The following is a 27016-nucleotide window of genomic DNA, read 5'->3' on the forward strand; positions in this document are numbered from 1 at the left end:
GAAAAAAATCCCATTACAAAAATGGATTTACATCATAAGATTATTTCCTTACTCCAATATAGTATTTGAATATAATATTGCTACTTGTATGGCTTTTGAAAATTGTTTAAACAAAATAGAATCTAAATCAGAAATTCAGTGATATCTTAAAAATGCATGCAACATACTATGTATTCATGAATGCATTCAGGGGAAACAGAACAAAATCTTGTCATAAAAACAGGATAGCATAAGATTACTTCCTTAGTCCAGTTAGCATTACAAGATTTCAATCTTTTACTAAGGAAATCATTCCTAGAAAGATGTAAAAAAAAATTGTAAAAACTCACAAAATGATAACTTATTTAGATATTATAGCTATAAAAAATTATAAAAGCAGCTATTGTTTAGTTTAGGAAAGAGAAGTCTAATGAGTAGACCTACATAACAGTGACCAAAAAGTCTTTCTTTCCTTTCAAAAAAAGAACTGGCACATAAAGAATACTGTCAAGGAACTCCCTGTCTGGAAACATGGAAAAGGAAGGGGGGAAGGGACTGTGTGCATGTGTGAATGCAAGTATGTATACACAGACAATATGTATGTACATATTTTTTTCTGCAAATATATTTAAGGATTAAGAAATGAAAACAAAAACCTACCAGATAGACAATATGCAGGTCATTCTCTAAAACAAAGCCTTTCATAGCTCTCTGGAGGTCAGCAAATATATCCAGGGCCTCAGTAGGAGAAAGAGATGAAGAAAGAGTGGCTGAACCTAGGTGAGTAGGATGATATACTTTTTCTAAAAGAAAAGCAAATATTAAATTCAAAAGGTGAAACATCTTCTCGTTCTGCAAAAAATTCAAAAAATCATAAGCATATTTTGTAGATTCTAACAGAATTAAATTGGCTTTTTTCTTCCATTTTTGGAAACCATACCTTCTTGTCAAGTGAATATTTGTCCAGCCTTTGTACTATTTTGAGCAAAAATTCAAATATTCATGGAGTCACAAGTTGATGTGAAAAATATTAACATTAAACAAAGAATTAACAAGTAATTATCAACCAAGACTTTTTTTGGCAAGAAAAGAAAAGGCCCAAACTGAAACATACTAAATGTACTAAACTGTCCACAAAGTGTTAAATCAGCACAGATCAATTTACATGAGATACCTCAGTTTACATGAATTCTTAAAGAAAAGAAAAAGCTCAGAAAGTAATTAGTTATATTCAAATTGCAAACACATTTTCCAGCTAATATCCAGTTCTTTTTCAAATCTGAGAGTTTATAATCCTCAAAATCTAAAATATACCTCCTGGTTATCTTTATTTTTACTTCCCTAGCTTTTCTGATTAGGAAAAGCAACAATTAAGCCTGCAAATGGTTTCTATTGCTGACTCTTCTCCAGCAAGATTCCAAAGGAAGCTAGTTAGTCCTGAGCCACCTCAAATTCTCAGTGGATTAATGGGAACTGTTTGTGTTATACAAAGACAAATGAACACACTAGAATAATATGGATAGTGATAAGCCACAGAATATAACCTCCTGATTACATCACCTGCCTTCATAATGATTTTTTAGTCTTCCATTAAAAATATTTGCTTTTCTCTTGTGTGTGTTTCTCTAAGAAAAGTATATAAAATTCAGCAATGGGACAGAAAATTGCCAGTTACTAATATATAAAGAAAACAAAACAAAACAAATGAGTAAAGGCTTGACTTTTCACTGTCACAGGGGGGAAAAAAAAACTTTTTTCATTGTCCAGAAACCATAAACTTTAATTAAATGATTTTCCTATTTGATGTCTTCGTCTCTTGACAATCTAATTTCCATTTATTTTCAGAGGTTTAATTTCTAAGTAACAATGGAGAAGATAAGTAAGGAGATTAAAATGGAAGTGCAATTTTTACTTTTTATTCCATCATTAGCTTCTGAAATCTGAATGAATTCATTCTCTAGCAGCCACATTACACAGTCTTCAATCGCTCCATGTTGTTCCTGCGGCATTTTCTGTTTGTCCCCTTTCAAACTTTTCTGTTTTTCCATTTTCAGACTTGCAGCCAAAAAAGTACAAGAAGCGTAAGTGTGGACGTCTTCTGGTGTATTAGCAACTCCACCAACTATTATCTAATGAGTGGGAAAATGGAAAACTATAACATAAAGTAAAAATAAAATAATGGACAAAAACATGTTAAACAAGTTCATTTTGTCAAAAATTCTTCAGAACCTAGTTGTCAAAACTAGCAGCATCATTCTCATTCTGACTATTTGAAAAAATTTTAAAGCAAATAATTAGCTGGTTCTTTTTTTCCTATTCAAAAATAGATGAAAACCATCTGAATTAGAGAGCTTATAAATTCTGGTATTAGCAAAACATTAAATTTAGAACTGCTGTCCTAAATTTTAAACTAATAAAATTAACTCTCTCATTTCCTTTTGAAATTTATAATTCATGGTTTTTGAATGCTTATCTAATCTAATCATTAATGTAACAAAAGATATTAATTCATAGATGAGGCTCACTAGATTATTCAGTATTTTGGGAGCCATGTTGTATTAATTTTTATAACAATTAAATTAGAAACACAGATAAATACAACACTAGCTAAGGTAAGCTTTAGAAGAGAGCTATCCAAAGATCTAAATAACTGAAAAGTCCATCTATATTTTTCCTACACAAATTAAAATGACTTGAACTTTTTTTTTCTTCACTATCAGGCAAAGGAAAAAGTGGCATTCTGGCCCGTTGGCCTTTACCTCTAGAATGGCTCTTATCATACTGGATGTTCTCTCTCCTCCCTCCCTTCTTTGCAGACTGCTACACACAGGTTTGAGGGACCCCTGAAGTAGAGCAATGCCTTTTGATTTCTCCATCTTCTTGCAAACTAAGATACTTTCACCTACAAACAAATAATACAATTGTGTCAGATCCTGCTCTTATTTCTATAAGTCAATTCAAATTTTCATTTGCTCTTTATTATTTAATCCAATACTATTAGCTCCCTTTCTCATATTCTCTACAGAGGCTTTTCTGCCACCTCTCCCACTCCACTAAAGCCTGAGGCCGCCAAAGATGATCCTCATCTCTTCCACCACCTTCTACTGTTCTTGCCCAAACTAAGCCCTTCAGCCTCAGGACTAACTCTGGCTCCTCCGCTGGGATCAGCACCTTCTCCAAGCCCAGCCTCTCATGCTCTGCCTCCAGTGTCCCCTCTGACTGTTATATCTATCCCCAGATCCTCTCTTCTCTCTAGTCATATTTTAGGAATAATGTCATTTATACTCTTCTCAGCAGCTCCCATGGCTTTAAGTATCATTTCTAGGGCAGAGGATTCCCACGTTTTTCTCTCTGTTCATCTCTGGTCTTCCTACCCAGCCACCCCCAGCCCAGCGGACATTTCAAACCGCATGTATTGGACCCATCTCATGCCCATCTCTTTAAGCTTTCTGCCTCTCTCCCAAGTCTCCTGATTTGTTGAAGGTAACCATTATTCACCTAGTGACCCGGATTCATAACCTCACTGCTATACTCCCCAATCTCCCCCCATAAATCCCATGACAACTCTTGTTATTTCTACATTCAGAGCTCTAAAATTTGTCCTTTTCATTCACACATAGCCACAACCCTAATTCACACCTTTTCAATCTCTCATGGAAACCACTGCATTGGCTCTTAATTACTCCTTCTGCCTCAAGCCTCTTCTCACTCCAGTCCATCCCCAAATTATTGTCAAGGTACTTTACCAAAATGTAGATCTGACCATGTCACTTCCCTATTCACATTAGCTCCCTATTACCTCTAGAAGCAAATATGACTTCTTCAGCTTGGGATTTAATACCTTTCAAAATGAGGCCCCAAACTACTTCTCCAGTCTTATTCGAGTGAGCTAGACAGCACGTAGGAGAGAAGTGGATTTAGCCTGTAATACCCAAGTTGTCTGTCATTTTGTCAATGCTTATTTTTCATCTACAGAAAGAAAAGCACCTACCTCACACCAAATTGTTAAAAATCATGATATATGCAAAGACTTTGCAAAGTTGAGTTATAAGTGAGCTCTAAACTCTTATTATTAAATATTACTCTCCTTCATGCAAACAGACCTTTCTGCTGTTCCTCCCACACTTTACTTCATGCCCCTGCATCTCTCCACTAGCCATCACCCACTATAACAATATAACCACTCCTCACCTATCTCCTAGAATTCCTAGCTTCCTTCAAAACTCAACTTGAACCACCTTCAAAATGAAGTCTTTCCTGACCCTACTCAAACTGCTAACATCTTCTCATACACACACACACACACACACACACACACACACACACACACACACACACACACACAAAATTACCTTGAATCTATTTTAAGGTTGGGTCTGCACTGAGAGAATGTCAGATCCTTAAGGAAAAAGGCTGTTTCACTTCCATTTCTCTTTTTCCCCCATAGCATTTTATTTTTCCAAATACATGCAAAGACAGTTTTCAACATTCACCTTTGCAAAACCTCAGATTCCAAATTTTTCTCCGTCCCCTTTTCCCCATTCCTCAGACAGCAAGCAAACCAAGGCACGAAAGAAAGAAAGAAAGAAAGAAAGAAAGAAAGAAAGAAAGAAAGAAAGAAAGAAAGAAAGAAAGAAAGAAAGAAAGAAAGAAAGAAAGAAAGAAAGAAAGAAAGAAAGAAAGAAAGAAAGAAAGAAAGAAAGAAAGAAAGAAAGAAAGAAAGAAAGAAAGAAAGAAAGAAAGAAAGAAAGAAAGAAAGAAAGAAAGAAAGAAAGAAAGAAAAACAAGCAAACAAATAACAAACAATAACAAACAACTTTAAAAAAGGTGAAAATACTGTGCTTTGATCTACACTCAGTCTCCATAATTTTCTCTCTGGATGCAGACAACTCTTTATACCCCAAGTCTATTAGAATTGCCTTGAATCACTGCAATGTTGAAAAGAGCCATGTCCATCCTAGTGGATCATCACATAATCTTCTTGTTACTGTATACAATATTTTCTTAGTTCAGCTCACTTCTCAGTATCAGTTCATGAAAGTCTCTCCAGGCTTTTCTGATATTAGCCTGCTCATCATTTCTTATACAACAATAACATTACATTGCCTTCACATATTATCCCTCAACTGATGGGCATCCACACAGTTTCCAGTTCTTTGCCATTACAAAAAGGGCTGCTACAAACATTTTTGCAACATGATCTTTTTGGGATACAGACCTAGTGGAGGTCTGCTGGACCAAAGGATATACACAAATTTATATAGCCCTTTGGACATATTTCCAAATTGCTCTCCAAAATGGTTGGATCATTTTACAACTCCACCAACAATGCATTAATGTCTCAGTTTTCCCACATTCCCTTCAATATTTATCATTATTTTTTTTCCTATCATTATTCCCAGCCAATCAGAGATATGAAGCAGTATCCATGAAGCACTCCATTTCTATATTACCAACACCTACCACATGTCTGATTCATAGCAGGTTCTCCAAAAATTATTTATTAATTCAATAAGTTACAATGAGGGTTATATGCTCAATGAAAATGTTATTAAATGTCTAGATATGTCAAAAGATCAGCTTGTCCTTCTCACCATTAGCAGGGACACCCTTGCTTCTCCAACTGTTTGACTGTTCATATGGCTTAAATGGGGACTCACTAACTACTCTTTGCAGTGATACTGAGGAACACCATACTTCACCACATGCTCTGACACTGTCTCCTAGGGTCCTCCCAGATACACAATCTGGCCCTGACCCATGACTTCTTTATATAACCTAGATACTCCTGAGCTGTGCCAATCTATAGCTCCCTTAGGCCTTCTAGGTCTTTTCATTAGCTAGAATTTTCCTTTATGTACTGTTGCCCTAAATTGGTGAATGAGCTCCTTCAGAGAACTAACTGCCAATTTCTCTCTATATATCCTAAATGATTAGCCTAATATTTGGAATGTAAGTATTGAATAAACACCTTCCTATCCATTTTCATTCATTCATGTTGATACCTACAACCTTCTATCCAAAATATTTATTATACCAATTCTATGGATGTAATTCTCCTAGATAAGGAGTTAATAATGAAAGAATTTCTATAGGTCAATATTCTTGCCAGCAGATCTACTTTCCATAGCACGTTGATCAAGTTTGGATAATAGTATATTATACAGATAAAAACATTTTGCTTCTACACGTCATTCCACCATTCTATAAAACAACCAATGTAACTTTTCCCCTCTTATTCAACTCCTGCCAGAATTTCCCATAAGCTTCTTATTCACTGTCAACAGATCAGCTGGTATGGTGGCTAATAGCAGTACACTGCTCAAAGATTCTAGAATATTTCACACACGTACTTCTTTAGCCTACAATTTAATATGCTAAGAGCTCCATTCAGGACAAACATCTTAATTTATTATGGAATGGTTGTCACTAGTTAATCATGTAAAAGACAGAACCTTGGAGCCACACTGTACTCATTCTTCACCTCAGCCTGAACACTGAATCTCCAGTTCAAGTAAATTTGGCAGCATACCTCTGTTCTTCCAATGTCAACACTAGCAGATTCAGAAAAAAAATGAGACTCAGGATTATATTCCCAAACAGTATTCTCTGACTATGCTTTCACATTTCTGCACTCTGTTCAAACACTCCTAAAAAAATCCCAAAGAAATATGATTAAAATGCAAAATACAATGTAGATTCTATGAAATGACTTCCTAATTGAAATAACTTCTTAAGACTTACATCAACTGATGCTGAGTGAAACGAGCAGAAGTAGGGGATCATTATACACTTCAACAATGATACTGTATGAGGATGTATTCTGATGGAAGTGGATATCTTCAACATAGAGAAGAGCTAATCCAATTCCAATTGATCAATGAGGGACAGAATCAGCTACATCCAGAAAAGGAACACTGGGAAATGAGTGTAAACTGAGAGCACTGTTTTGTTTTGTTTTGTTTTGTTTCTCTTCCCAGATTATTTTTACCTTCCAAATACAATCCTTCCTTTGCAACAACAACAACAAAATTCGGTTCTGCACATATATATTGTACCTAGGATATACTATAAGATATTTAATATGTGTGGGAATGCCTGCCATCTAGGGGAGGGAGTGGAGGGAAAGAGGGGAAAAACTCAGAACAGAAGGGAGTACAAGGGATAATGTTGTAAAAAAAAAAAAAAAAAAAAAAAAAAAAAAAAAAAAAAAAAAAAAAATTACCTATGCATATGTACTGTCAAAGAAAATGTTATAATTATAAAAATTAATAAAAAATTTTAAAAAAAGAAATAACTTCTTAAAAACTTGTTCAACATGGAACTTTAGCCTCCTTGGAGTATAAGCATAAGTCAACCAGTCAGCCTCCTGAACAAAACAAAAGATGCATTCCCAAAAAAATCAAGAGATGGCTCTAACAGGAATTGGATTTAATACTGACTTTTATTAGAATACTATAAATAAAGCTACATAGCCTCAAACTAAGCAAGAACCCTAAGAAAACTTCTTCCCCATTTCCTCTTTCCCCTGGAGCAAAAGTCTATTCACTATTGCAATTTTAGGAATTTATTGAAATTATCTGGGGATTTCTGAAAATAGTTTCTTAAGAATTCATTTAGAGAATACTGTTATTGACAACAGAAACTAAAATCCAAAGAGTAGAAGATTGCAATAAAAAGACTGCATTTATTTGTGCAGGCACATGTTTTCCCTCAACAGAATAGGAAAAGGAAGATTGCAGCTGGAGGAAGTGTTATAGATCTGAACTTCAATCAATCAACACACAAGCTTTTATGGTATAGGCACTATATGCCAGTTACCATACTAACTGCTCAAAATACAAATAAAATGAATTAATCCTTACTCACAAGGAAATTATATCCAAATAGTACTCAACACTCACCAATAAAAATAGCCACTTGACAATATGAAAATTGGAGAGACACTGGAAAGAAGTGACCATGTCACCCTGGAGTTCCAAATATCAAAGAAAGAAAAGAACTAGTCCTTCAACAGGTTCATTGGTTGTAGGTGGCAATATAATGTTAATGATATTATAATATTATAAATCGGACCTCAGATGAAAGTGTAACTGAACTCTCTCGCAACATACACATACACACACACACACACACACACACTCACATTCACACAAACAAGGAAAATAGTTTTCAAAATGATGAACAGATGGTAAGAGAATACCTAACCTGCTGCAGGTACAGATAAATCATATTCCAGCATATTAAGGAATTTCAGATATATCTTAGAGTCATCAGAAATGATGTTGAGAAAATCATAGCAAATAAGAGTGGTTCCAAAAAACTGGAGAAAGGCAAATGTCTCAATTTTTTAATGGGGTAAAAAGGGCAGGTTCCATGGAAAGTGTGACAAACATTAATTCTCTCTCACACGAACATAATGATGTTCAGTAGAATTTAAGAGCTAAAAGAAAAACCAGAGAAAAGACTTTTGTGATCCTTATTATTATATGAAATGATCTTGAAAGCCTAATTTAAGATATGTGCTAACATCTAAAATCTAAGTTAATTATTGTATTAGCCCTAAAGAAAACTACTTTTTCAGTTTTTTAAGGTCTTTATGCAGTGGTTAACTGAAATAGAATACTCTTAGTAATATAGTCTTAGAGGCAAACAAATATGTAAGAAAAAAAAATAGAAGCTTATGGGATATTTCTAAGGTGTGCTTCTGTCATGTTATCTTTTTTTGACCTATCAGTGTGACAGAACAAACAATAAATTCATTTTGCTCCTAAATTTTTGGGGGTTTTCCCCCCATCAATACAGAAAAAAAGGTTGTCAAGTAGGTAATGTTTATGAAATATCTCTGACTAAAGTAACTGAAGATATATATGGAATTGATACAAGCATTATTTCTAAAAGTCACTTCAATATCTAAGTGGTCAAAAAATACAAACATTTTAAAGAAAATTATGATTAACAATTTTTAAAACTCCATGTCACAAATCAGAAGAGAATGTTACCCCAGCGCTGATTTCACCTCATCCTCATCAAATGAGAAGATGATAAAACATGGAATAATGGAGAGGTTATGGAAAAATAAGCACAACTGACATATAATATATTCTTAGCAAAGAAGCACAAGAAAACTTATATGAACTAATTCATAGTAAAGAAAGCAGAACCAAGAGAATATATGATGACCACAATAATATAAGCAATGAAAGCATTGCGAAAAAATATCAGAACTCAAGTACACATAAGTAACAGTGACTCTGGAGAATCTATGAGAAAAAAATATACTGAGCTCCTTTAAGTGAAAGTTTGATGGGCTATTGATACAAAATTTTGCATAAACTGTTACATCTGTAACAGTTTTCCTTAACTGTTTTTCTTTGTCATAAAGACTTATCTTCCAGAGCTCAAATCGGACCTTAGATACTTACTAAATGTGTGACCCTGAACAAATCACTAAATCCTGATTGCCTCAGCATTTTGTATGTAAAATGAGTTTGAGAAAGAAATAGTGAATCACTTCTATATCTTTGCCAAGAAAACACAAATTTGTCACAGAGAATTGGACACCACTGAAACAACAAATGAGCTTTGTAAAAAAGAAAAAGGACCCATGTACACAAAAATATAATGTCTGTTTTTGTAATAGCAAATAAGTAGAAACTAAGGGGAAGGTTCCCCCTAAAGAGGAGGTAGTTGAATAAATTATGACAGATGTATCTAACAGAAAATAAAGATAGGGGAAATTATCTTACAAAATCATGAGGCTCAAAAAGCTATACAAACAAAGAGGAGGTCAAAAAAAATTGTTATAATTATAAAATTAATAATTAAAAAAAAAAAACAAAAAACAAAGAGGAGGAGAGATTCACCTGATATTTCAAATTCATTCTCATCTGAACAGGATGCACACACACCCTAAGTAGGTACCAAAGTACATCTCATTCATGAGGGAAACTGAAGGAAAAGGAAAGAAAAGGGGAGGAGGATTCAGAGGGAGGGTAGATTAGCCCTAAGTAAAATAAGTCTAAGGCTGTATAAAAAAATATTTATAGCTCTTTTGAAGTGGAAAAGAACGAGAATCTGAGGAGGTACCTATAAAATGGAGAATGGATAAATAAATTGTGGTATGTAAATGAGATGGAATACTATTATATGCTATGAGAAATGATGGCGTTTATATGTTCTGAAGTCAAATGAAGTCAACAGAAGCAGAAGAACATTTATACGACGGCAACAAAACAGTAACGACAAAGTTTGAAAGAATCAAGAATTCTCATTAGCAACAGCAATTCCAGGGGCCTAGTGAAAAAATATTTTACCAGCCTCCTAATAGAGAGATGAAGGCCTCAGAATGCAAAACAGGATAAATTTTGAAATGGCCAATGTGAAAATTTGTTTATTTATATTGGTTTATAATGGGGTTTAGGAAAAATGGACTTGGAGTAAAAGGTTAAGAAGGCAAATTTTTGCTGACTGACAAAAATAAAATGTAAATTTTTTTTAAAGTAGATACTTTGTTAGAACAGTATGTTCTACTAAATCAAATATTCTTTTATAATCAACAAACAATAAGAACACTGTGGTCTTGTATTTACTACATCTTTCAAAAAATTGCATCATAGTAAAATTGCGATGTACAATGGAATGTTGCTAGTGGAAGATTTCTGTTAAAGAATGATGATGTGAAAGGTTATAGTTAAGCCAAACATCCCAAGAAAATCTCCCAAGATTTTTAAAGGATGACATGAAGAAATAATCAAAAAAAGCAAAGGGAAGCACCAACAAGGTCCTCCATCCAGTCTCGAAGGGGAAAAGTGATCCTACCACAAAAACATCTAACAGTGAATGGAAAAAAAGAAGATAAAAAATAAATAAGGAATTTTGAAGAAAAAACTAGAAAAAGAAACAAGGAAAAAAACTTAGAACAGAAAGAATAAAACCTTACACAAGTAGTATGCTAGCTTTCAAAACTAGAACAAAGAATACTCAATGATTTAAAGAGACAAAAAACATTAGAACAAAATCAAGAGATTGTAAAATTGCAAAAATGTGTGTGTTGAACTGATGCTGAGTGAAATGAGCAGGACCAGGAGATCATTATATACCTACATATATATATATATATATTATTATATATTATATATATAATACATATATTATACATATATGTATATGTATATACATATATATACCTACATATATATATATATATATATTATATATATTATATACTTATTTTATATTATATACTTCAACAACAATATAAAATGATGATCAATTCTGATGGACTAGGCCCTCTCCAACAATGAAGAATCAAATCAGTTCCATTTGTTCAATAATGAAGAGAACCAGCTACACCCAGCAAAAGAATTATGGGAAATGAATATGAACCACAATATAGCATTTCCATTCCCTCTATTTTTGTCCACTTGCATTTTTTATTTCCTTCTCAAGTTATTTTTACCTTATGTCTAAGTCTGATTTTTCTTGCACAGCAAAATAACTGTATGGACATGTATACACATATTGTATTTAACATATACTTCAACATATTTAACATGTATGGGTCTGCTTGCCATCTAGGGGAGGGGGTGGGGGGAAGGAGAGGAAAAGTTAAAAAAGAGGATTTTGCAAGGGTCAATACTGAAAAATTTTCCACGCATATATCTTGTAAATAAAAGGCTTTAATAATTTGAAAAATGTGTATGTGTGGTATCTACTATCAAAAATTGACCTTCAAAATAGATCAAGAAGAAATAATTCAGAAATTCCTGAAAATCATGTCTAAGCAAAAACTTAGATATGATATTTCAAGAAGTGTTAGGATTACTGGGTGAGAACTCAGGTTTTCTGGACGGTTACAAGGTGAGAACTCAGGTTGACTTGATAGAGGGGGCAAGCTCATTGGCTGGGGTGGTTCTTCCCAGAAGTCCTTGCATTGTCCCACGCCCATTCTCTGGGAGGATAAAAAGAGACAGCATTGGGCGCAGAGGGCAGATCGGCCTGGAGAAGGATAAGAGCTGGAGGAGATTCAGAGCCAGGATTCAAGAGAAAGACTCTGCATTGCATCAGGCTTGACGGGGCTCTCTGCAGGAAGGGAAGTCACTTCTTTGGACAAGAGTTAACGGCAACTGCCTGGAGACAACGGTTCGTTACAGGAAGAAGAATCTGTCGGAGAGATTTTAGTAGACACAGCAGATCTCTTCCCAGAGAGCGATCCAACAGCTTCTGGAGACGACAGCTCGCTACATTTGGCGCCCAACGTGGGGCAAGGACTTTTACTTATCCTGACAAGAGGAGCTAGACCAGACCTTCGCAATTTGGCGCCCGAACAGGGACAGACACAGTCCTGATTCCAGTGGAAAAGCTTCCGATCTAGATCTCAGTCTCTCTGACCCAGAACCGTGAGTAACGAGGAAACTTTGTTAAAGATTAAGTGAGCGTGCTAATAGATAAATAAGGAACTTAACTTGTTAAGGGCTAAACCAGGAATCTCTTATAGCTGAAATGGGGCAGATGTTAGCTATATTCAATCCCTGGACCTCAGCCGACTCAACCCCAGCCCCAGAAGCAACCTCAGCTCCATTCAGGAGTGGTACTATAGAGAGTATAATCAAGATAATTGAGGAGCAGAGTTTACTTGTAACCTGGGTACAGATTGCTAAACTCTTGGCTGCATTAAGACGCACATCCCCTTGGTTCTTAGAGGAAGAAAAGATAGATGTAGATAAATGGAAGCTAGTGGGATATGAAATGAAAGAATTTCAAGCAAAAAATGGGCCTCGTTCAATTTCTGCAGAAGTATTTTATATCTACAACATAGTTCAATTAGCCTTAAACTATCAAGCAAGTTGTAGGAGAAGGAAAAGTTCTAAAAATGAACAGAGGAGGAAGTGTGAGGAAAAAAGGAAAGATCAAGATCTTTCCCTAGAGCAAGAGGATTTAAATGAGGAATTATGGTATGATTCTCTTGAAGAAGCTTCAACCCTGCCTAGAGAACAGATTATTGACAGGCCCACATCAACCCCACCTTCAGAGATGGAGGAAGAAAGAGGGGAAGAGGCAGAAACACAAACAGAATTGCCTGTGAAGAAGCCTAAGCCTATGACAAGATTAGAAAAAGCATTGGTTAAAGCTAAGAGAGAAGGACAGGATATAAGTGATTTTATACATGCATATCCTGTGATTGAAAATACTGACTCTGTAGGTAAAAAAAGGAGAAGATATGCACCTTTAGATTTGAATACAATTAAGGATTTGAAAAAAGGTTGTACCCTTTATGGGGCTACATCAGCTTATGTCAAAATGTTACTAGATGGTTTGTCTTATGAAGTCCTAACCCCAAATGATTGGAAATCCATAGCAAGGACATGTCTGGAACCTGGAGAAAATTTATTATGGCTTGCGGAATTTCATGAATTATGTAAAATTCAAGTCAGATGCAATTTGGAAATAGGAGTTAACACACAATTCACTTTTGAGCACTTAGCTGGTGAAGGTCAATATGGAGAGAATTCGGAACAGATTAATTATACCATGACAATATATGAACAAATTGCTAAGGCTGCAATAAAAGCTTGGGGTGTCCTTCCTGGACAGAAAGATCGTGGAGAGGCTTTCACTAAAATACAGCAAGGTCCCAATGAACCTTTTGCAGATTTTGTGGGACGTTTGCAAACTGCTGTCAAAAGAACTATTGGAGAAAATTCAGCTACAGAAATAATGACCAGACATCTGGCTAAGGAAAATGCCAATGAGATTTGCAAAAGAATTATATGGGGATTAGACAAAGATGCTGCTTTAGAGGAGATCATAAGACGCTGTGCTACAGTGGGAACAAATGCTTTTTACACCCGGACTATGATGAATGTGGAAAGGCAGGGTCCCTCCTGGCAAGGGATTTCTAGAGAAACTCGGCGATGTTTTCAATGTGGAAAAATTGGACATCTAAGAGCTCACTGTAGATATGGAGATACAGTGAGAAGACAGGGTGAGAGAAGACCTAAAACTCCATGTCCAAAATGTCACAAGGGCCTCCACTGGGCCTCCGAATGTAGATTGACACAAGGAAATGGGATGAGGAGCCCAGGTCCAGGGCCCCAGGCAAAAAAGACTTGGGGCATGATGGCAGCTGATGTTACATCCAAAGAACCTTTAGAAGGCCAGGACTCTGATTTAATCAACCAGCAGAAAAGCAATCACATGGCAGAAAGGGATTACCTGATAAGTCAGTCAAAAGGCAATCAGATTGCAAAAATGGATTACACTTGGGGAGAATACAGGCCTTTTAAACCAACAGGGCTGTGCCCAGTGCAAACAACTCCAATGTAATTGTCAGATGATGAGAAGAGATTTAGAAAGTGGTAAATAGAAGAAAATTAGGTAGGTTAACTGCCTGGGAGAGAGGGTTTGCTTGTATTTTAACAGACAGAAGAAAACAGATGAAGAAGGAAATAGATGGGTGGCAACAAGCACCTGGAGAGAGATAGAAAAAGAGAAAGACCTCAAAATAAAGGAGAAGATCTAAGAAACATCTTACACCGAAAGAGCATGGCTAATAAAAAGACTGTTAAAGAACTTTAAATCAGGAATCATTGGACTTCCTCACACAAGATGAGACTAATGGACAATGGACTTATGGACATTTATAAATTTTCAATTTATGATTATTTGATTATGTTATTTGTCATATACTTCTAGCATGTATTATGTTACTATGTTACTATATGCTTATGTAATTTATGTAATTATCTGTAATACTTCCCATATTGATGGATTTATGTTTCAAGGTCATGACTGTCCTATGTTCTAAATCAAAAGAAAGGGGGAGATGTTAGGATTACTGGGTGAGAACTCAGGTTTTCTGGACGGTTACAAGGTGAGAACTCAGGTTGACTTGATAGAGGGGGCAAGCTCATTGGCTGGGGTGGTTCTTCCCAGAAGCCCTTGCATTGTCCCACGCCCATTCTCTGGGAGGATAAAAAGAGACAGCATTGGGCGCAGAGGGCAGATCGGCCTGGAGAAGGATAAGAGCTGGAGGAGATTCAGAGCCAGGATTCAAGAGAAAGACTCTGCATTGCATCAGGCTTGACGGGGCTCTCTGCAGGAAGGGAAGTCACTTCTTTGGACAAGAGTTAACGGCAACTGCCTGGAGACAACGGTTCGTTACAGGAAGAAGAATCTGTCGGAGAGATTTTAGTAGACACAGCAGATCTCTTCCCAGAGAGCGATCCAACAGCTTCTGGAGACGACAGCTCGCTACATTTGGCGCCCAACGTGGGGCAAGGACTTTTACTTATCCTGACAAGAGGAGCTAGACCAGACCTTCGCAAAGAAGTCATAAAAGAAAACTGCCATAATACCTAATCTATTTATTTAGTGCTACACCAATCAGACTCCCAAACACCTATTTTAATGACCTAGAAAAAATAACAATAAAATTCATCTGGAAGAACAAAATGTCAAGACTTTTTTTTTTTCCCTTTTTTTTTCTTTTTTCCTTTTTCTGAGGCTGGGGTTAAATGACTTGCCCAGGGTCACTCAGCTAGGAAGTGTTAAGTGTCTGAGACCACATTTGAACTCAGGTCCTCCTGAATTCAGAGCTGATGCTCTATCCACTGCGCCACCTAGCTGCCACCGAAATGTCAAGACTTTCAAAGGAACTAATGAAAAATAAATCAAATGAAGATGGCCTAGCTGTACCAGATCTAAAACTGTATTATAAAGCACCAGTCACCAAAACCACTTGGTACTGGCTAAGAAATAGACCACTTGATCAGAGGAATAGGTTAGGGTTCATAGGACAAAACAGTCAATAACTTTAATAATCTAGTGTTTGACAAACCCAAAAACCTCAGCTTTTGGGATAAGAATTCACTGTTTGACAAAAATTGCTGGGAAAATTGGAAATCAATATGGCAATTGATCCAAACTTAACACCACACCAAGATAAAGTCTAAATGGGTTCATAATCCTAGGCATAAAGAATGAGATTATAAATAAATTAGAAGAACATAGGATAATTTACCTCTCAGACCTGTGCAGGAAGAAGGAATTTGTGACCAAAGAAGAACTAGAGATCATTACTGAGAGCAAAATAGAAAACTTTGATTATATCAAATTAAAAAGCTTTTGTACGAACAAAACTAATGCAGACAAGATTAAAAGGGAAGCAATAAACTGGGAAAACATTTTTACAGTCAAAGATTCTGATAAAGGCCTCATCTCCAAAATATATAGAGAATTGACTCTATAAGAAATCAAACCATTTTCCAATTGATAAATGGTCAAAGGATATGAACAGACAATTTTCAGATGAAGAAACAGAAACTATTTTTATCCATATGAAAAGATGCTCCAAGTCATTATGAATCAGAGAAATGCAAATTAAACCAACTCTGAGATACCACTATACACCTCTCAGATTGGCTAGGAAAAGATAATGACGAATGTTGGAGGGGATGTGGGAAAACTGGGACACTGATACATTGTTGGTGGAATTGTGAATACATCCAGCCATTCTGGAGAGCAATTTGGAACTATGCTCAAAAAGTGACCAAACTGTGCATACCCTTTGATCCAGCAGTGTAACTACGGGCTTATATCCCAAAGAGAGCATAAAAAAGAGAAAAGGACCCACATGTGCAAAAATATTTGTGGCAGCCCTTTTTGTAGTGGCTAGAAACTGGAAACTGAGTGGATGCCCATCAGTTGGACAATGGCTGAATAAGTTATGGTATATGAATGCTATGGAATATTACTGTGCTATAAGAAATGATCAAGCAGGATGATTTCGATAGGCTTGAAGAGACTTATATGAACTGATGCTGAGTGAAATGAGCAGAACCAGGAGATCATTATACATGGCAATAGCAAGACCATGTAGTCAATTCTGATGGACATGGCTCTTTTCAAAAGTAAGATGATTCACAATAATTCTAACAGACTTGTGATGGAAATTGCTATCTACATCCAGAGAGAGAACTGTGGAAATTGAGCAGAGATCACAACATAGTATTTTCACCTTTTTTATTGTTGTTGTTGGGTTGTTTTTTTTCTCATTTTTTTTTCCTTTTTGATCTGAATTTTCTTGTGTAGCACAATAAATGTGGAAATATGTTTTAGAAGAATTGCACATTTAGCCTATATTCAATTACTTGCTGTCTAGGGGACAGGGGAAGAAGGAAGAAAAATTTGCAATACAAAATTTTTCAAGGGTGAATGTTGAAAACTATCTTTGCATGTATTTTGAAAAATAAAAAGCTGTTATTATTTTTTTTAAACTATTTGCTGCCTTTCAAATTTTTCATTAAAGATATAAGCTTATACATCAGAAGATATCTGTTCTTTCTAGTTTCCCTTTTTAAAAATAACAAAGCCAAAGATTTTTCCATAGTACTAATACCTTCCTCTTTCTTCAGAAAACGTCTGATTTCATTTTGCATGACTTCATATTTGTAATGAATTTTTTTATTTCTTGCTTTCTCAATGGATAAAGAAGACTGGGAAGAGGAAGAGAATCTGGGACTGAAAATTAAATTTCATAAAATGGGAAAAAAAGGAAAAAAATTTTTCTCAAGGCAATAGGATCTTTATCTAGTCATATAGTTTGTAAGTGTCAAGTGGCTGAAGCTACATTTGAACTCAGGTGTTCCTGTGTCCAGGACCAGTGTTTTCATCCCCTGTGCTAATTACCTGCCCCAAGAAAAATTAAAAATAAGAAAATTTCCTCAATATCCTCACAACTGTGTCAGTCCAACATGGATCTTCTTTATGTAAAATTAGTATAATTCTGCTGCTTTTCTTGTCCTTATTTCTTTAGCAATATTTCTATCTTTTATAGTATAATGCTTGGGATAGAATAAACATTTAATAAATTCTTACTGACTTTTATATGCAATCATCTGGGACTGTGAAGAGTAACAACATGGTGGTTTTATTCACAGTGAAAAAAACTTCTTGCAAAAATATTTATGATAGTTTCCATTTTTTCTTCCATTGTATTTTCATTATTCTATTTTCCATCTTTAAATGTCTTCAGAATAAAATTTTGTTAGATCTCTTTCAAATTTTCTTTAAAGTAATTTTAACTGTTTCCTGTTCCATGAGATGAAACCATTCATAATCTTTCTCGGTAACAAATGAGTTTATATTTTAAAGTATTGTTGTTCTTAGCTGCTATCTCTCAGTATTTGATAAGTAAATCAAATGTCTGCTACCTGAGGCACTTTTTAGGTTTGTGAAATGTAGGGTTTAAAACAATCAGCAAGACTTTTTTTTTAAAGGAAAGGAAGAGTGACAGAGATGAGTGATTTCTTGGATTCCAGTAAATCTGTCTCCAATATGAAGAGGCTTCCTCCCAAAACATAAAAGATCTAATTTTCAGTAGTTTTAAAACTGTACATTTTATAATTCAGTTAGGCATTTTTTTATTCCCTTAATAGAAGTCTTCATCTGAGGTCCAAAGACCAACATGGATTCTATTTCAAAAGATTTATGAATTTGAACAGAGAAAGTTTAAATCATGATTTTCACTGTTAGTTTCCTTGTAATCCTTTGAAGTTTACTTTATATTTTTAAAAACATTATTCTGAAGAGCCTATATATATTATTATACATATTATCCATAATAATTATCAACTATTTGATAACTGATAATCTCATAACTAAATTGTCCATCTTCTTAGCATTAATGAATTCTACTCACCTACTGTATCAACACCTTTCCTTCCTGCCCTACCAACCATCTGCTTATAAGTGAGAATATCAAGGCATTTTCCATTAAAGACAGGAGTCCGAATAATCACACGACGGGCAGGCAAATTCACTCCAGAAGAAAGTGTAGATGTTGCTACTAAAACACGAATGAGGCCTTGACGAAATGCTCCTTCAATTATATCCCTCTCCTCAAAAGTGAGACCTGAAAAGGTGGGTTTCCATAAATATTTAGTAAAGAATTTAAAAGATAGCTAAAAGCATCAAAACCAAAGTCTGTGATAAGTAAAATTTTAGAAAGACTATTAAAGAATGAAGAATGGTCAAAAATTCATTATCTCCCAAATTTTTTTGTTTTGACAATGTTTTTATGTGATCTTGTAAACTTTTCTTCCTTCCTCAAGTGCTAAATGATATGCAAAATATAAAGTTTAAATGAAAATAAATTAAATTTTATTTCATTTTGAATTTTTAAAACACATTGTGATGGATACATTCTGGAATGAAATAGGACAAAGAATGGTCATCAAGTCCCAAAGAATCAAAAGAAAAGAAATGTAACTCCTTTAAAAGTTACCTCCTTGGTCTAACCTGCTCCAAATCCCAAGTTCATATCAAGTCAGGTACTGGTTATACTTGTATTTTATAGCTGGGATGCTATAATCTCTTATAACATTAAGTATCTGGGCACTGAGGAAATTAAATATATATATATATATATATATATATATATATATATATATATATATATATATATATATATATGTATATGAAATAATCAGAAAATCAAGAAATATTGACATTTTCAAAATGAGGTTCTCTTAAGAAATCAGACTCAATTCTAATGATTTTTGATTTTGTTTGCAGACTACCTGCATGATGAAATGCCACGCCCCATGGGACAGTTTGTTGCAGTACAGAATCCAGTCCAGAAGGCAAGCGTTTTAACTGATCCACCACTTCCAAGAGTCCTTTTTGATCCAATGTAACTGGGTGAAGTTCAGGTGGCTTTACAAATCCTTTTATAAAATAATTCAAAATAAACTTTCATTAGCCATCATAAAGCAAAACCATTATTTCCTTTCCCATCCATTATTCTTATATGTGCGTGAGATACTCCTATAATCAAGCCATTTCCTTTTTCATTAAATGACTATGTTCATATATTTTCATAGCTATCTTTATTCAGTAAAAATTATTCGTGCTCTTCTGGTAAAAAGTTGAATCAGAGGGGTACGTGTGTATCTGATATCTGTGTATGTAAGTTCCTTATAAAAGTATATTACTTGAAGCTATTAAAAAAGCACCTAATAAAATGAGATGATATATATAAAGTGTTTTGCAAACCTTAGAGCACCATATATAAATAATAATCATTAATTACTGTTAACTAATAACGTGACAGAAATAGTATAGCCTCTTTTCCAATTTATGTACTTGTAGTTTAAAAAATTTTTACACTGATTTATTGTTAAAACACAACAATCAATGCCCCAAACAATAATCCCTCATCATGTACCTTCTCTTTTGAAAAGCAGGTAAGCAAAATTATTTAATATAGTGATTACAACAAAAACCACATGTAACATTCTATCTGCATAGTTAACCATTTCTTAATAGAAATGTACCAGGTTCTAACATCAAACACTGGAACTTATCATTATGACTAGGTTTGATTCAAAATGTTATATTTTTTTTAGTGTTATTTTCACTTACATTACTGTCATCATTGTGTAATTGTGAACTCTTTAGTTTTACCTTTCTTTTGTCAATTCACACACATTTTCCCACATTTTTTCTAAATTTCTCACATTTTCCCATCTTTATATAATGCAATAATTTCTATTACTTGAATATATTAAAACAAGTTCAGTCATTTCCAAGTAGATGAGTATATGATTCAACTCTAGTTCTTTTGTTATTACAAATAGTACAATGTTATGGGCCAGAACTTGAAACAAGATAAGTGGAATTGAGGAGACAATGGATAAATATGGTGTAGCATTGATTTGATTCTACAACAAATAGTGATTTCAGTGATATAATGATTGGTTTATACTCAGTGTGGAGCATATAAGCAGGGACTGAGAGACACACAAAGGAGAAGCTGGCAGAGGGAGAGAAGACAAAGGACTGGCAGCAAGAGCTTAAGCTCTCAGAACCAAGGGGAGAAATTCAATTCGATAGATATTCCTGGTGACTGGCCTGGCCGGCACTTCCCCCACTAAGACCAAGGCCAGACTAAAAGGTCTCCAGAAAGTTGCCCAGTATCAGGTAGAAAGATAATAAAGGATTTGGACTTTAACTTCTGGTTACACTTGTGGTAATTATTGAACTGATAGGAAGATTGCTCCCAGAGACCCCAGGGAAACCCAACCAAAAAGAACATTACAGTGCTACTAATAATTTTTTGGAACCTCTTTCGCACATAAACCCAGTATAATGGTATCTTTTAATAAAACAGTTCCAAACTGTTTTCCAGAACAGCTGGAGTAATTCAAAGCTCTATAAACTGTATATCTGTGCTCTTATCTCAACCTTTGCCACTTTCAACTTTGTCAATTGAATGTAAGTGCAGCATTATATAAAAGTTATTTTAATTTGTATTTCTCTATTTGTAACATTTTTTCATGAAGTAATTGAGTTTTATTTTGAAAATTGCTTACTTATATTCTAATAAATTGTATCAATTTCATATAGATTTTGTATAATGGACTTTAATCTGATACTCGGGGCAAATATATTTCTCCAATTTGACAGACTTTTCTTAGTCTGGCTACATTAATTTTATATTTTGCTTTTTTATTAACAAAATTGATTACTTTATTTCTCATAATTTCCCCTATCTCTTGTATGCTTCTAATGCACCTTCTCCCAGTCCTTCTTAATTTTACAGCCTTTCCTCTGAGACTATATCCAATTTATCCTCTATCTAGTTTATTTGTATATAATTGCTTGCATATCATTATATCCATTAGATTGTAAACTCCTTGGGTTTTGCTGTTCTTTATATCCCCATGCTTAGCTAGCACATATTAGGTACTTTACAAATTCTAGTTAGCTAACTGATTAATAACAAAGAGAAGCAGCTTGCATAATGAATAAACTTCCCACCTCAGAATCATGAAGATGTGAGCTCAAGGGTATCCTCTGATACTGGTTATATGAACTTAGAAAAGTCACTTAACATCTAGGTGTCCTCTTGGCACTCACACTAGAAGTGGCAAAGCACTGCCATTACTCATGGAAAGACAATTTCTTTACCTAAAAGCTCCTCCCAAGTTCAAATAATAACCTGGAACATTTTCTCTCACACTCAAAAGAACCCTGTCTGGTCTGAACTGTGTTTGCAGTCAGTATCTTTTTATTACCAGAGGCTCCAACAGAGAAAGATTGCCTAGTCCTAGTGTCTGTAACTCACCTTCTTTTTGATGCTGCAGGTCATGAAACTCATGGGCTACGATATTTGCCAGTTTCTCACACCAACTCTTTGATGGACAGAAAATTAGGACTGAATAGCCATCACAGATGATCTCATAGCATAAGCTAACTATATGGTCCTCATCTCCCTAAAAAGGAAAGAATACCTTTTAGTACCTCTTCCAATATAAAGTCTTATATTATATATACACATCTTATCAAGAAATTTCAAGTCATATTGTTTTTCAAGCATATTGTTTCATAAGCAAGATTTTCAGTTTCTAATGCAAATATAATAAATAAGCTGTTACCTGTTAAATAACTCCAAAACTTCTTGAAGTGTTGGATAGTGGTCTAGTATCTAGTGGGATTGTGGACTCAGTAATCTAGTGTCAGCCCCAAATGAGGAGAAACTGATGATTCTGTCCTCCTGGGGCCTTCATTTGAGGGGTGGCAATTAGCCAGAGAACTGACAATGAACAATTATAAGACTAAACACTGTCTCTAACAAATATAACTAAATACATATTACCAAATATAACTCACATAATAAATAGAATGGCCCCAACTTGTTGTCCCCTGCCCAGAAGGACAAATGTACTTAAAACTCTTAGTGATAATGGGATAAGCCTTCCTATGTCATATGTAAAAGCACACTTATCAAAGACACCGAGATGGCTCAATGGGTATCAGTGCTGGATCTAGAGTAAAAAAAGACCCGAATTCAAATGCCACTGAGACATTGTATGACCCTAGGCAAGTCACTTAATGATGATTCAGCCTTAGTTGCCCAACTTTAAAATGGAGATAATAATAGGACTGAGAGAAATGATTGTGAATAACCAATGACTAATATAGGAGGGGAAGATAAGGGAGTAGAAAAAGACTAAGGGTTTTTTCCCTTTCTATTTCTTCATTCAGAACCCACTCCTTGCTGATAGATGAGATTGTCCAAGATTGTCCAAAATTTCCGGGGCACATGTTTCTCACCTCCCAAATTAGAAGACCTTACAAAGAAAAACTAATTTAGATGATTTTCAGTCCACGGGTGGACTGGGTATTCCCTTTTTTATCTAAATTGAGAGGGAAAGACCTCCAGATGTCTGTGGATAAAGATTATCTCTTTGTCTAGTCAAAGTCACGTTCCTACCCCTCATGAGTAGAGGTCCTTCTCTCATTAAAATATTCATTCTCCAATTAATTGTTAACTAATCAAAGTGATTTCCACCAGTTAGGAACACCCCATTCTTCCAAGGGCTGACTGACACCCATAATTTCTCTTTGCTTTTAGAGAGACAACCAAATGACGACAATTTTATTAATCATCTTCTAGCTATAATTAATAGATATTAATTATCCAGAAATTATCTCTCACAATTTTCATACATCACAGCATCTACTTCACAGGTTCAATAGTTAGATCGAATAACATATTTACAGAGCTCTATAAACTTTGAAGTATTACATAAAAGCTATTACTATCACATACTTAAGGTTGGGTTTTTTTGTTCTTAAGTATTTTGTTGACCTACTTCTCATTATGGCTTCAAAGTTATACTATACTTACATATATGTTAAGGAAAAAGAATTATCCTTTCATAACACCCAGATCTGAATGTCCACTTGAGAAGCTCACTCACCCAAAGCTGGGTGACCTTAGGTTGCTTCAAAGTACTGGAAATACATATTCCTATGAAGTTCTCAGAGCAGCTTAAAAAAGGGTTATTCATCAGAGGTTACAACTGCACGCCTTAAAGAATGCATAAGTACACCCTACACTGTCAGTCCTATACCTGCCCTGCTACTAAAATGTGCCTACTGTAGTGTTCAAAGGCAAGTGAAACTGAAGATATCACACCAGAGAGGCCTTTATGAGCCTGCTCTCCAGATGGGAATAAGAAAAAAAATATAATCATAAAATAAAAGGATTTGTAATCATAAAAAGTTACATTTTGGGGGATATTATCTGGTATGAATATTAACTAGCTCTGTAGGATATAACTAAACATCAGTAAAATATTGACCTTTAGTTTTAACAGGATTCTTTTAAGCAAAAGCAAACATTTATGAAATATCCCAAGAAGGCAGAGCGTGAGCAACTAGGGATTCAGCAAAAGCAAAGCTGGGCTTCCTGCCCTTGAAGAGTTCTGTCTAATGCAGACATGAGCACAACTACAGCATATACTCCTTTGTAGGGAGAGACTAATAATGATTGATTGATTACACCATGAGTGCAATAGAGTAACAGAATACTACTTTATGAGTTTTGAAGGGACAATTATTAGCAATGATTTTGAATTCTCTAAATTATCTAACTCTAAAATCTCTAATATAATCTTATAGGTTGAGACTTATGAATTCAATCTAAGAGGTATGGATATATATATACAATGTTTAGAAAAAACAAAAAGAATTTACCTTCACTTGGAGCATGGGTTGAAACTCCCTCACAAGTTTCATAGATGAGTCATAGATGGAATTACCAATTTTCAATGACTCCAAAAGCGGTACTGGCCGAAAGTCAGTGTGATAGAGCTCGGCATTTAACCAGGAAGCCACGAGGTCAAGATTGGGGAGCGTGGCACTCATGCCAATTATCTGGATGTCTTTAGAAAAATCACTGGTCAAATTTTCTGGGCTATGAAAGGCATGTAAAACAAGTGGTAACAAAACAGAAGACGAGTTATAGCTATTCCCCATAATAAAGCTCCCAAAGTTTATTCTTAGTATTAGATGATAAGTAGATCCTGCTACAACCCCTCATATACATACCCCCCCAAATATAACCCATCAATGCCAAACTGCATAATGTCCCATTGTATGTATCTATTACTGACTACCTCCAAGCTGACCCCGAATGCCAATAACTCCAGCGCGGAAAATTTCAGAAATACTTTCTGCAAGGACAGAATTATGGGAGTAAGTACCTCACTTGCTAAGAACTGCTATCTGAGTCTTCACTTTACAGACGTTATTTGCCAAAAGATCCCCTTAATTTGCTAAGTAAAAACCTCAGAATGATAAGTTTTGCCACTAGGCCACTGGAAATGTATTTAAAGCTCATTTGCTGTTTACAAATCATAAGAAATCACTGAAGCAGGGTGTCAAAACTACTACAACTAGAGTAATCACTAATGTGAATTTTTAGATTCATGAAAAAGAAACTTAACCATTATCAATTATTCTCATTAAAAGCATCTTTAGTGTTGGCTACGAAGAACAGGCTGATATGTTTCACAACTTTATCTTCTGGTTTAGTTCATACAGAGAAATAGAAGTGATTTAAGCTCAAAGGTCAGACAGTTAAGTTAAAATACTCTGGATTTTGCCCAGTAGAATCTCACAACCTAAAAATTCCAAAGTTCCTTTTATTTTCAATTTGCATTCCCCCTGCAAATACAATGCAATCAAATTTAAGAGTAGATTATGTGAAAATTTTCAAGATATAATTTCCTATTAAACATAACCTTTAAAAATTCACAGCACTCTTAAAGCATAAAATTTAGTATATCTTAGGATCAAAATATTTTAACAGGAATGTGATTATAAATCATAATTTAAATCAATGACAGCCTAATTCCTTTACAGAATTTTCATTTATTTTGTTATTTAAATGAGATACTTTAGTGAAGCTCACAGATAAAAGATAAAGTTTTCTTTAAAAAAAAAAAAAAAAAAAAAGGAATCGATAATTCAGTCTCAGTGTCAAGTGCTCCAATATAAATTATACATTTTCTTCAATATCAAGGAAGAAAAATGAGCAATGGTCCCACAGTCAGATGATAGCATCAAATTCTGCCTCTGAAACTTTCTTCTGGGGTAACCTCTGGAAAAATGACAATACTGGAGCGCATGACCCCAGGGGTCTCTTTTGGCTTTAGATCCATGATCTATACATGAGGGTTTATTGAAAGAGGAATTGTTTCCCATTATGTACCAGATTCCAAAGGAGAAAAGTACCGTATTCAGCTAATTCAATAATTTAAGTTTTTCTAGTTTGGCTGAAAATCTAAAAAAGATTCACTCACCGTGCTGCCGCTCTCTGAGTCACATATCGAACCTTAGTCAACAGAAGTTCTAGTAGGTATCCACGATGAGAATCTCCCAGCATGTGCAACTCATCTACAACCACCATTCCTAAAAAGATATCTTCAGATATTAAGTTCTACAGAGTTTCACATTAAGTCCCATAAACTTTAAAAAGATCAAATATTATAAATATTAGGTAGATTATTATGCCTAGGCATAATAAAATTCTAAAAGTAGAAATAATGTAAAAAAGTTTCATATGATAAACTATCCGTTTTATACTCTAACCTCTACAATAAAGATTTTGGATAAAGTTGGCCAGCTGTGTTTTGGTGGAATACAATTAGTCCTAATTCTACATAAGGGCCTTGATGAGCAAACCCTGAAAAATTGACTCATATTATCTAAACTTATTTCTATCAAAAAGACAATTAAGTACCTTTAAAGAAAATATAACAGTCAAAAATACTAACTAACTACCAGCTAGCAGTATACTTGCTTCTCAGTAGAACATGCCTTTTTGCTTTCTTATCATGAGGTTGCTTAGTTTAAAAAAAAGAAAAATTAGAACAAAGGAAAATGGATGGCTTTATAGATGTTTTCATTAAACTATAGTTGCATAATTTGTCACACTTGATCAAGAAAGAAAAATGTTCTTGCGAATTTTCTTATAAACCAGATGGGACAATTTCTTCTCCGGTCAACACTAAAGAATGAATCTCAACAAACATATATTTTTTATGCTCAAGACTCTGAGAACCAATACCATTTGGGCCTATTAATTCATCCCCATTTCAACATGTTTCCCCTATTTATATCCTTCACATAGGCATCAATCAGCCTTAGAGGAAAGAGCAAATTGGATTTAAATCACATT

The 27016-nt window shown here is 34.7% G+C and overlaps 1 protein-coding gene across 1 annotated transcript in view; it reads right to left on the reverse strand.

Moving 5' to 3' along the window:
• POLQ (DNA polymerase theta) overlaps positions 1–27016 on the reverse strand; it is a 103832-nt gene that overhangs the window by 66123 nt on the left and 10693 nt on the right. Inside the window, 8 exon segments of the mRNA XM_074301346.1 lie at positions 640–782; positions 1892–2108; positions 2739–2881; positions 18683–18895; positions 19563–19709; positions 22112–22259; positions 24529–24748; positions 26139–26247. Of these exon segments, the coding sequence (XP_074157447.1) occupies positions 640–782; positions 1892–2108; positions 2739–2881; positions 18683–18895; positions 19563–19709; positions 22112–22259; positions 24529–24748; positions 26139–26247 (1340 nt within the window).

Source organism: Sminthopsis crassicaudata, chromosome 3, assembly GCF_048593235.1.
Source record: "Sminthopsis crassicaudata isolate SCR6 chromosome 3, ASM4859323v1, whole genome shotgun sequence".
Taxonomy (NCBI): Eukaryota; Metazoa; Chordata; class Mammalia; order Dasyuromorphia; family Dasyuridae; genus Sminthopsis; species Sminthopsis crassicaudata.